Here is a 12,551-nt window from a genome sequence, read left to right as displayed (position 1 = left end):
GCTGACAGTTCCTAAAAACTACTTTAAAAAAGGCATAACCCAGATGTTCCCTCATTTGACCAACTCCATCTAAGTTTAGATGTGCAGAAGGGCTTAGATATATCCAGAGTAAGCCACATGCAACATGTTACTTCATCAGTTTTCTAAAATAAGGTTTTGAAGGACAGTGACAGTAGATAAGGGAAGAAAACATGGAGGAATGAAGTCCTAATTACTATACATGCATATTTTTTTGACAGTAGGGGGAACCTTTTACAGATAAGTTACAAACAAAGAAAAGGCAAATAAACAATTTTGTACAAGAAATTTAACACATTCTGTACAATGTCTTCACTTTGCTGTCATCATTTGTACAAACTCTGAAAAATAAAAAAACATAAAAGGTGTTCAATGGCAAAAGTACAAAACCAATCACATCACTCAACCAAGCAGTCTCTCCCTTTCCTCAGAATTACCATAAAAATACAGAGGAAAGCTACCTTATGACCAACGCTGGAACAATTATTCAGGATCATTAACCATAAGCCTATTAATGTTTATGGGAACTATTATAAAAGCAACATTTTGGGGCTGTGGAGTATAGCTCTTGGTAGAACACTTAGTATTTGCAAAGCCCAGGGTTCAATCCCCAGCAAGGGGATGGAGATACTAAGCATCCTTGGCTTTTTAGTTTGTACTTGCTGGGTTACCAGTCAATATTGTAATTTCAGTGCAATGGCCTGCTTTTGTGATATAACCAATTCTATGCTGCTCACCACTGTCCTATCATGAATACAAGTGAAAAAGTTGGGAGGCAAAGGTTTCAGTGAGAATTCTTTCAAGTTCTGAAGGTCTTGCTTCCTGCAGTGGCCATCTAAAGTTCAGAGCAACATAATACTTTTGAATTCAACCATGTGTTAATTTCATTTTAGGGAGTGTTCAGTAAATTTTATAAGGTTTTCAAATTAATCCACCATCTCATAAAAGAAAACAAAACCAACTGTACAGTTCCACTCAAATGTTTATGTATACATCAATTATCCAGAAACCTTATTAAAATGTACTGACAGTGAAAGTTCCTAGATGACTCGTGTTGCATGGTGGGCAAAAACAACATTTTAAATTGCCTAAGTTTAACTAAATAACTATTTCAGCATCCAAATTATGGGAAGTGGGAATCCCACTGATTTTTCAGTTGAGATACTTCAGTACTTTAAACTCAGAAATCAAAGCACAGAGTAAGAGTGATTGTGACTTACCTTCATAGTTTACCTGGCCATCACCGTCAATATCTGCTTCCCTGATCATCTCATCCACCTCTTCATCTGTTAACTTCTCTCCAAGGTTTGTCATCACATGGCGAAGCTCTGCTGCGCTGATATAGCCATTGCCATCCTACAGAAAAACAGTAAAACGTCTGAGTTTGAAACAAAATGTTAACTTAATTTCATGAGAAAAATATTTAGAAATAAACTCAAAAGAATCTACAGTTGATCTACAAATGTAGATCAATTAAATGTCACTAAGCAGGATGTCCTATATTCAAGTCACTATTCCCTGACTGCAAAGTCACATGGTGCCTCCTTTGCAAGAAGATTAATGCAACATACCCATTCTTTGGAAATCCAAGTTCACACTTAATTCTTCAAGTTTTCACTTGGCATTTATGTTGGTAAATCGGGCCTTGAACATTACCTTATCAAACACACGGAATGCTTCTCTAATTTCTTCTTCACTGTCTGTGTCTTTCATTTTTCTTGCCATCATTGTCAGAAATTCAGGGAAGTCAATTGTACCATTACCTGAAATGGTTTAATTTAAAACATGAAATAGAATGCAAATAAAACACCTTTGCTTCAAATCCTCCAACTCTCCCCAAAAAACTTACCATCTGCATCTACTTCATTAATCATGTCCTGTAACTCTGCTTCTGTAGGATTCTGCCCAAGAGACCTCATTACAGTTCCCAATTCCTTTGTTGTTATAGTTCCATCACCATCCTTGTCAAATAGCGAAAAGGCTTCTTTGAATTCTATTGAAAGACCAAAATCCACATGTACAAGTTAAGAATAAAAATTTACTAATTCTTAGCCAGGCGTGGTGGTGAACGCCTTTAATCCCAGCAGAGGCAGGCGGATCTTGGTGAGTTCAAGGCCAGCCTGGTCTACATAGTGAGTTCCAGGACAGCTGGGGCTACACAAAGACCAAAAAAAGAAAAAAATACCAATTCTTAAGTAAAAATACCTATGGAGACAGCATTTCAAATGGGACTTTGATTCTTAATATGAGGTGATTCCTAGTATATTAGATGGGAAAACTCGTGATAATACTTAAATATCTTTGGCCAGACGTACCAGTCTATGGTCATACTAACCTACTAGGGAGGTCTTAAAACTTCACAAGGAAATCCTATATAGACAGATGAGAATACGTTTTTAATGTTCGCTTTAAAGGCTAAAGTTATGTCTAAAACCATCAAGCAACTAAATACAAAAGCCTTAAACCAGAGAAAAACATGAAATAGGCTAGTTTCATTTTCTAGAAGCGCTTACAAGAGCTTACCAATAATGATGATGTTAATAATGGACTGATCAAGCTATCACGCTCCAGTTTTAGCTCAGGGTCATTACATAAAACCAAGGTAATTTTGCATAGAAAACGAGTTTACAATAAAGTAAAATTATAATCATGCTCCTTCTAATTCAATTTATCTGGAAAGGTGCTCAAGCAGAACTCCATACTATCTGCCTTTACCTTTATCTTCACATAAGATTAAATGATGTACTTCCAAGGTCATGGCAGCTGTTAATAAGAAAGAAAGCTGCCACTTTTTGAATAAGGCACTTTCTAAACAGATTAGATCTTATCAGTAAACAAAAAAGCAGTTTCAAAGTTTATGGACCAATAAATTTTCCTATGTACACAATCTGAAAATGTGCATCTGACACATCTGAAACGGAGAAGTGTAAACACTTGTCTATCTCTATTCCAATTTATATACTTTCCTATTGCATTTTATAGTCTCTCTCCAGACTCACCCATTCCTGCACTGATTCTGTCCAGTAGTACATAAATATGTCCACATCTCTTGGCCTAGAACTAAATTCAAATCTTGCATTTTCTTAAGTGCTTGCCCTCGTTCCTCCCAAAATTTGGAAGGTGGAACTACTCATATCCAGTTCCTCTCTATCAACAAATTATTAAAAATTACTTGTAGCTCAAATTTATCACCTGGAACCTGGTTAAGTTCACCAATGACCGCTTAACTTGCCTAATCTAATTATGGGAGGCCATGTGGCCAGGTTTAAAAAGCAAGCCTTGGAATTTGGCCTCCTGTGTTAAAACATCTTAGCTCTGCTATTTACTAGCAACATAGAAACAGCAAAGAACTAAATTCCTTTTAACTTTTTTTTTTGAAAGAATGAGGGTTAATTATACCCATTTTTCAAGATTAAAGCTATGTGCAAAGCATTAAAAAGCACAGGCCCATGTAAAGAAAAGGATCTATTATCACAACAAAACTATACTGGAAAACTCTCTTGGTTTCCACAGCAGCCTTTTGATTTTTCTCCCATCACACTTGGTTCTTGTTTTTATGGGCACATGCTGCAAAGTTTTATCTTTTTTCTCTATGGTCATTTCATTTATGCTCACTTATACCAAAGACTTGCATCTACTTATCACTCTCAGTATTTTTATTTCTGACTGTCCTAGCAGCTTTCCCCTGGCTGACCACAGGCAAGACATACATGAATCCAATAACCCCCAGTAACTCCACGGATACAAGCAAAAACCAGGTTATACATAAGCCTATCTATTTCCCACAATTTAGCTTATTTAAGTCATATAATAGCTTGCTTATTGCTAGGTAAACACTGGGAGCTTATGCATTTAGTAGTGATAATAAAAGGTTAGTGTAATCTTTTAGTAACTTAGTAGGTGATGCTATTGTATCTGAACTGATCTACACAATTTGTACATCTTTTTTTTTTTTTTTAAGTCTTTTTGAGACAAGGTCTCCCATAGCCCCAGCTGTCCTGGAATTCACTGTGTAGACCAGGCTGGCCTCGAACTCACAAAGATCTGCCTGTCTCTGCCTCTGGAGTGCTGGGATTAAAGGCATGCACCCGTGCCTGGCTGAAAATAATTTTTTAAAAGGCTCTTAGAACTTTCTAAAGTGTAAAAATTTAGTCATTCTAACTGGTCCCCTCTGAAACCTATTAAGTTGTACTAAATTTTACCATTTTAAAATATTGCCTGTGGGCTAGAGATGGCTCAGCCATTAGAGCACTGACTGCTCTTGTAGAGGACGATCCAGGTTTGATTCCCAGCACCCACATGGCAGCTAACAACCATCAGCAACTCCAGTTCCAGAGGACCCAATGCCATCTTCTGGCCTCTGTGAGCACTGCATAATGGTGTACTTACATGCATGCGGGCAAAACATTTATACACGTAAAAATAAATTTTAAAATCTAAAACTAATACTTTAACTCACCGTCATTATCTTTTGGGCATACTATTTTAACTGCCTCCTACTTGGGTTTTTTTGTTAACATTACCCACACAATTGTTTGGATCCTATTACCTTTTTAGAACCCCAGGTTACTTTCTTCTGCATAAAACAATTACTTAGCTTTATTTAAATTAGGTACCATTCATTAGTTTGTAGTTGGTTAGCTATAGTCAATATATAGCAATTCCATTCCACTTAAATATTACTTATTTCCATAGGAACTCTCTATCATCCAATCAAAAGCTTAATATCACCAATAATTGATTACAATAGCTCATGCCTTTAATCAAAGCCCTTCGGAGGCAGAGGCAAGCCTGGTAGGTCTACAAAGGGAGTTTCAAGCCAGTTGGGGCTACAACAGGGAAACTGTCTCAAAATAAACACAAAAACAAAAATGAAAACAAAACCCCCTACAAAAATCCAAACCCAACCAAAACAAATATTAGGACATTACCCACCTACCAAAAAAAAAAAAAAAAAAAAAAAAAAAAAGCAGGATTTGATAAGGGCTGTTCCATTTCACTAAATTTTTACACTTTAGAAAGTTCTAAGCGCCTTAAAAAAAATTCTTTTCAGCCAGGCACAGTGGTACATGCCTTTAATCCCAGCACTCCAGAGGCATCTCTGCTAGTTCGAGGCCAGCCTGGTCTACACAGTCAATTTCAGGCCAGCTGGGGCTACAGGGAGACCTTGTCTCAAAAAGACTAAAAAGATGTACAAATTGTGTAGATCAGTTCGGACACAGTAGCATCACCTACTAAGTTACTAAAAGATTACACTTACCTTTTACTACTAAATGCATAAGCTCCCAATGTTTACCTAGCAATAAGCAAGCTATTATATGACTTAAGCTAAATTGTGGGAAATAGATAGGCTTATGTATATCCCAAATTTCAAAATAAATTTTAAACTCCAATAATCTTTAAAATGTTAGCTAAATAACTAAACATCCACTCGTCAGGCATGGTGATGCACACTTGTAATACCAGCACTGGAGAGGCAGAGGCAAGAGGATCGCTAGCTAGAGGCCATTCTGGGCCTTGTCTCAAACAAAAAAAAGATTGTTCATGCTACACTTACAGTTTATGTGTGCAAGAACGAACTATTTGTGCTCTCACATTAAAGATTCAGCGCTATTAACAACTCCTTTAAATACAGTATATATACCCGAAAGAATAAAACTTATAATCTATAATCACCTGTCTATAATATACAGTTCACAAGGCCTTCAAAACTACCAATCTGTACATACATCGAAGCTTTTTGGGGATTTTTATGAAACAGTCTCCCTGTAGCCCCAGCTGGCCTGGAAATACACTATGTAGATTAGACAGGCCTTGAACTCACAGAGATCCACCTGTCTCTGCCTCCCAAGTACTGGGACTACAGGGATGTGCCACCACGTGTGGTGTCATGGACTTTTTTTATCCTAAACATTAATTCCTACTAATAATTTGAAAAATAAATCTAGGATCTAAAATTTTAATATACAATAAAGAACTCAATGCCAGTTATCCTCTAACTATAGGCACAAGGAACCTCTCCAGACTCATTCTAGTTATGCCTACAGTGAAATTTTTAGACAAGTCGAAGTTATTCATTTGTTCATTATCTCCAAGATAAAACAGTCACATAAATAACACAATCATGAGACTATCACAAAAGGAAATGTGAATGTCTGGAAAAGTCTCTTGTACTAGACCTTTGTTGTCATCATATGGTTACTCTTGCTACATACTGAGTAAAGTTAATGGTGTGGGGGGTTTTGGGATCTTTTTTTGAAACAGGGTCTTCCTGTAGCCCCAGTTGGCCTGGAACTCACTATGTAGTCCAGGCTTGCCTTGAACTCAGAGATCTACCTACCTGTACTACCACGCCTGACCTAAATTAATGTATTTTTTAAATCAAATTTGGACCTTGGTTGTTTAAGGCTAAGGCAGATTTGTGAAAAAAAATTTAAAACCTTGTACTTTTTCTATTCTTTCAAATGTCAAACATCAATAACTACAGTAAAGATAGTTATGAACAAAACTTATTGATGTCATACTAGACTGGTGTGCTCACTCAAGACAAAGCAACATAAAGCAATATATTTAGCAACTAAGTCACCCAAATAAATAGGTTTTCTAGACCAAGCCATTTGCTGTTAGAATTTCCAGACAAATATGTAGTGATTATTATATAAGAATAAAAATTAGCTTCAAATTTATCTTAGTATACTCAATGTTGCCTATGTACAAACCTTTTAACATTTTTTTTCTGAAAGAATTAGACTTTAGACTCTAGAATATTATTGGCCACCAGCAACTTACCAGTTACAAGAAAAAAAACCAACTGTCCCTCTAGACACTGAAATACAACAAATTTCTAAGAAAGGACCTTAGGGGAGTACACAGGACAGTCTATCAGGGTACTGATATGTTTTAGTGTCACGTATGTTTGAGAGTAAGTTATCCACTCTAACTACTACATGGTAGGCACCAGGGATTAGGGATAAGAACAAATAAGGTCCATGACTGCACATGGCTTTATTTTTGTAAAATTTTGTGTTTTCTGTCCTAAAAGTTCAGTGAAACCCACAGTGAAAGAATGGACTTAATAAAAATCCACAGAATAGGAAAAGGCAGGACAGGGAAAGAACCTCACCTCCGTTCCTACTAGGAAAGCCAATTTATGAATTTTCCCTCTTTTTTGAGAAAGGGTCTCAGTATATAGCCCTGCTTCTCTGGAACTTGCTTTGTGGATCAGGCTGGCCTTAAACTCAGAGATCCACCTGCCTCTGCCTCCCAAGTGCTAAGACTAAAGTTCTAGTATTAATTAAAAGTGTGCACCACCACACACTGGCAGAATTTTCCTTTTAGATAAAGAGTCTTACTCTAACAATTACCCAGTAGCTACAAAAATTCTTTATAAAAATGTTACCAGTCACTTGAAAATCCTATCCTCTTACAATGAACAGACATAAAAAGCTTTTTAAGAGATCCAGATTTAGGAGGCCTAGATATGATGGGTATCTTGAATCCCTGAAGTGTGTTATGATAGGAGGAACCACTATTTGACTAGAAATACTGAAAAATGAAAGGCAGATACATTAAAGAACGTCTGAGTTTTGGAATAATAGAAATATTATGATACCCATTAGTTCCTAAGGAAAAAAAAATTAGAAGAAAAAAATTGCTGACAATTTAAAACGGTGTAATAGGGTTAGGGGTTCTTTAGTATGTATGTACAGCTGTGGGTACAGTTTAACATGGTACAACAAAAACTTCAAAATTCTGCTTGATTGCTTCAACATACTCAATACACAGTTTATCAATCTTAAAAAGTGAATCTTACACATAAGTCAAATTACACATTAAGCAGTAAAAATAAAACCTGTTTCCATTTGGCCCATAATTCTAGTAGCTTTTTACTTTATACAGTCATCAAATAATACTTATGATAGATATTTGAGGACACTAGTGATTCCTGATAGCCTCCAAAAGTTTCTGTATATTTACAGGAAGGGCAGATTTGCTTTAAATTGGCAGTACAGTGAGCTCTGAACTTAAAATGCTGGAGTACCTAGTGAGTGGGGCATGCTGGAGCCAGAGTACAATCCTAGCATTTGGGAGAAGGATCACAAGTTCCAAACCAGCCTGACCTCTATGGGAGGCTCAAGGTCAACCTGAGATATATAGTAAAACTTTGTTTCCAAAAACCAAATGCTGGGAATGTAGCTCAGTGGTAGAGCACTTGCTTGGCATACACAAAACTCTTGCGTTCAATCTCTAGCACCACAGGGGGTAAAAAAAAATCAGTGTTTGAGTACTTATCAATGGGCCTTCCTGCTCACTGGGGAAATTTGGCTGGTGCACATTCCACTAGAATTCTGACAAGGCCAGGCAAGGCGGTAATGTCTGTAATCCTTGCACTCAGGAGCCAGGAGGACTAAGTTCAAGACCAGTATGTACAACACAGCAAAACCTTGTTCTCGGAGAGGGAGAAGGGGAGGAGGAGGGAAGGAGGGAACACAATTGGCAAGCTTACACATTTCACCATTAGTCAGTCAAAATATCAGAAAACCTAAAGTACTAACAGTTAAATAATATAGCATAAAGATAATGGGTTTTATGCAGTAATTTCATATAGTTCCTTCAAAAGGTCCAATTCAATAGCTGTCACAGCTTTTTATGCCAAAAGTCCAATTACCACAGTGACATTTCCATGGAAATGGTTACTTCCCAATTAATTACAGACTAAATATTCCTTATCTGAAATGCTTGGGATCAGAAATGTTTCAGATTTCAAAGTATTTCCTGCTTCATACACCTTACCCTAAATTTTTTTTTTTTTTTGGTCTTTTTGAGACAGGTCTCCCTGTGGCCCCAGCTGTCCTGGAACTCACTATGTAGACCAGGCTGGCCTTGAACTCAAAGAGATCCGCCTGCCTCTGCCTCCCAAGTGCTGGGACTACAGGCATGTGCCACCATGCCTGGCCCAAAATAATTTTTAAAGTACTTTTGGTGCCCAAGAATTTCAGCTGCAACCCAACAATGTGTGAGGATTCAAGAAAGCAAAAAATTCCATTAACAATGTCATGTCAGTTTCAGACTTTCTGATTAGGACTGCTCAAATCTGTATGTAATCCTAAATTACATACAATTATAATTTAAGCCTGGGTAAATTCGATGTTCATTTTTCTGACTCTGTATTTCAATTTAATTACTGCTTAGCCTCCTTTTCTTATAGAAACTAGTTTGAAGTTACATGCCCTTAAAAAAAAAAAAAAAAAAAGGCCTACCACCACCAGGCTCCACAGTATGTATATGGACACTAAAACATGTCTTTGAGTACAGTTAGTCCCACTCATCATTCACAGGCAAGTTTACATTCATACCTACCAAAGCAGGTTCAATTACAATATTACGTTACCACTGAATGCTACCATATATAAAAGGCAATTATTTCATTTACCTAAGAATCTTAGCCGGGCGTGGTGGCGCATGCCTTTAATTCCAGCACTCAGGAGGCAGAGGCAGGTGTATCTCTTTGAGTTCCAGGCCAGCCTGGTCCATATAGTGAGTTCCAGGACAGCTGGGGTTACAGGGAGACCCTGTCTCAAAAAAAAGAATCTTATTCTGGGCTGGGTGTGGTGCATGCCTTTAATCCCAGAGCTCAGGAGAGAGGCAGATCTCTCTGAGTTCAAGGCCAGACTGGTCTACACAGTGAATTCCAGGCCAGCTGGAGCTACAGAGGCCCTGTCTTCCCAAAACAAAAAACAGAAACAAAACACCCCATCTTATTGTGAAGCAGGGCATGGTGGCACATGCCTTTAATCCCAGCACTTGGGAGGCAGCTGGGACAACAGGGAGACTCTGTCGAAAAAAAAAAAAAAAAAAAAAAAAAAAAAAAAAAAACCACACCACCTTATTTTGAGCTGGGTGTGGTGGTGCACACTTTTAATTCTAGCACTCAGGAAACAGGAAGGAGGATCTCTGTGAGTTCCAAGCCAGCTGGGAGACCCCCGTCTCAAAAACCCAAAAAGAATTCTTATTTTGAGTTTGACTATTTGATTTGCAGTAAATGCCAATGGGTATCATCTAGCTATCTCTTACCTGCAATCTGCTCCTCAGTCAGTTGGTCAGCCTACAAAGAGATAAAAAGTGGGTTAATGATTTACCAATATGTAGATTTAGCAGTTACAGAAACAAGCTTTAAATTATTCGAAGTTCATGATGTGCTGTGATCTATTCAGTTCTACATTCCCTTAAAAAAAAAAAAGTGGGTAGAATATGCACATATCTAATTTAACTTCATAGCCACGCAATCCTGACTCCAAGTTTTATAGCAAATACCTCAGAAAGCTTTGAAAGGTCCCCTTTAAAATCTTAAAATGTATACATATTTGAAAAAAAAAATCTTAGACTACTTGGAGTTGTTATTCTTCTAAGCAACGAATCCAAAACCAGTTTCCTTTTTAAGTTAAATACCTAAATTTAAACTTTGAATGTCAGATTTTTAAAAATTATTAGAAACTGCCATTCAATGAACTTAAAAAATCTCAAATTGAAAAATCACTATCATAAATGTTAACTATTAAGCATAACATCCTGACATAAAAGCATTTCCAAAACCTAAGGAAGGGGGGGGACGGACCAGAAGCACCACTAGCTTTTAGGACTTCACCAGGGAGGCAACTGCAAAGAATCTAAGGTTCTAAAATATTTACTGAATGTTAAGTCTAGTCATTCATTTTCTCATATTTTTGAAATCCCTAAGTAACATGATGTTTTCACAGCACGTGGAAAAGTTACTAGGTTTTCTGTTTTTTTTTTTTTTTTGTTTAAAGAAGGCTCAGGTCAAATAAAGGCAGGTTCAAGTACGGCAGACAACTTAATAGATCAAGTGTTAAACATTGTGCCAGACCTATCCAATACCTTACGTTTTGCATTACAATATATAAAATGTTTGCAAAAAAACACAGGTTCTTTGTCAGAAGGTTTACTTGTAAATATTTCCCTGCTTTTTGGTGCTCAATTAGGCACAGCCAAAGAGCCTCAAAGCCAAAATCCTTATCAACATGGAGTCAACTGTAGCATAGGTAATTGCATAGGTAATTCATTCTCTTGTTAGGTGAAGAAAAACACTGCCTGGCTTCATTTTTTAACTAAGTGAACACACCACTGGAGTAGAGTCACATCTTTCTAACTCATATATTCTCCAGAGCACAGCATAAGGAAATTTCAAAGGGAACCCAGAAGGTAATTTCCCTGCTCAACAATTTTGATCTGAGCCACAGCAGGATGATCATGGTTCAAGGCCAGTCTGGGCTACTTAGGCAGATCCAATCTCAATAAGCAACATATGATTCATTTTTATTAAAAAAAAAAAAAAAAAAAAAAAAAAAAACACCCAAGAAAGGGCCAGGAACACAGCTCATCTGTACAGTTTGCCAAGCACTTTTTAGGTCTTGGGTTCAATTCCCAGTAATGGGGTCGGGGTTGGGGGGGGATGGATGGGGGCATAAATGTGTTCAAGTGCATAAGATTCTAGGATTTAAAAAATTTATTTTGCTCCTCTAAGTCTCAATCCTCCACCAATATGGTTCTCTAGGAACAGGACTTAATAGCTGTGGGCCTTGCATACATTACTTAACTGTCAGAGGCAATTTAATCTACATCTACCTTAAACCATGCAAAAGCTATCTAAAGGGTTATGTCTAGCTATCAGTTCATATAATTTAACCAAACAACTTACAATTTTCCACACAAAAGGTAAAAATGCATGGCATTACAAAGCTCTTTAAGTAAAGCCCACTGTGCTCCACGGTAGAAATTTACTTGTATAAACTGAAACCAAAAGGTGCAAAACGCACCCTAGAAACAAATGACGCAGGTGAAATAAACTGAAATCATCTTAAGCCTTTAAAAACGTTAAGCTTCAATATGTAGCAAGTACTGGTTTATGCAGAAATCTAAGAAATGAATTATGAATGAAACAGGAAGGCTTTATTCGCTCAACATGTTGGCTGGAGGATGAGGGGAGGCGCCTGTGTGTATACATGAAAGATGTTAAGGTCTCAGGAAAACTGGGTAAATGAGCTTTCCTTACAAAAAGTAGAAATGTAATAAGGACTTCAAACCAGCTAGTTCAGCTCCAAGCAAATGTAATCTTATAAAACTTCAAGGAATAAACTAGGTACTTCTCATATAACTTGAAAGGCTCTCAACTTAGCTCAAGGTTTAATGAAAGTTTATTTTTTTTCTTACTGGAGTTTAGATTTTAAAATAAACTTTACCAGTAACATTTAAACCTTCTAAATTGAAAACTTAAGACTTCCTGGCACTCAACTTTTCCAACTACAAGCCAATAAATTTGACTCCTGTGCAGAGAGAGCGCCATTTTCTTAGTTAGAAGAACCAGAATACTTTGGGGGAAAAATACAAGCTAATTAACTTGTGTTTATATCAGTAAAGTGAAGGCTAATCACCAGAGGGATGACTAGTACTTAACTCTCTCAATTCTTCAACTGTAGATCAAGCCCTCCTCCTGCTGTCATTCCAGAAGTTTCCAG

At 37.1% G+C, this 12,551-nt stretch overlaps 1 protein-coding gene across 1 annotated transcript in view; it reads right to left on the bottom strand.

Moving 5' to 3' along the window:
- Window positions 1-233: 233 nt before the first annotated feature.
- Calm2 (calmodulin 2) overlaps window positions 234-12,551 on the bottom strand; it is a 16,232-nt gene continuing 3,914 nt past the window's right edge. Inside the window, exons 2-6 of the mRNA XM_008823051.3 lie at window positions 10,093-10,123; window positions 1,868-2,011; window positions 1,675-1,781; window positions 1,239-1,374; window positions 234-359 (exon numbers count right to left, since the gene is read on the bottom strand). Of these exons, the coding sequence (XP_008821273.1) occupies window positions 331-359; window positions 1,239-1,374; window positions 1,675-1,781; window positions 1,868-2,011; window positions 10,093-10,123 (447 nt within the window). The 3' untranslated portion in view covers window positions 234-330. The remainder of the gene's footprint in view (window positions 360-1,238; window positions 1,375-1,674; window positions 1,782-1,867; window positions 2,012-10,092; window positions 10,124-12,551) is intronic.

Source organism: Nannospalax galili, unplaced genomic scaffold (assembly GCF_000622305.1).
Source record: "Nannospalax galili isolate Female #2095 unplaced genomic scaffold, S.galili_v1.0 scaffold286, whole genome shotgun sequence".
Classification (NCBI taxonomy): Eukaryota; Metazoa; Chordata; class Mammalia; order Rodentia; family Spalacidae; genus Nannospalax; species Nannospalax galili.
Note: the sequence above shows the minus strand (reverse complement) of the source record. Positions and strands in the feature narration are given on the sequence as shown.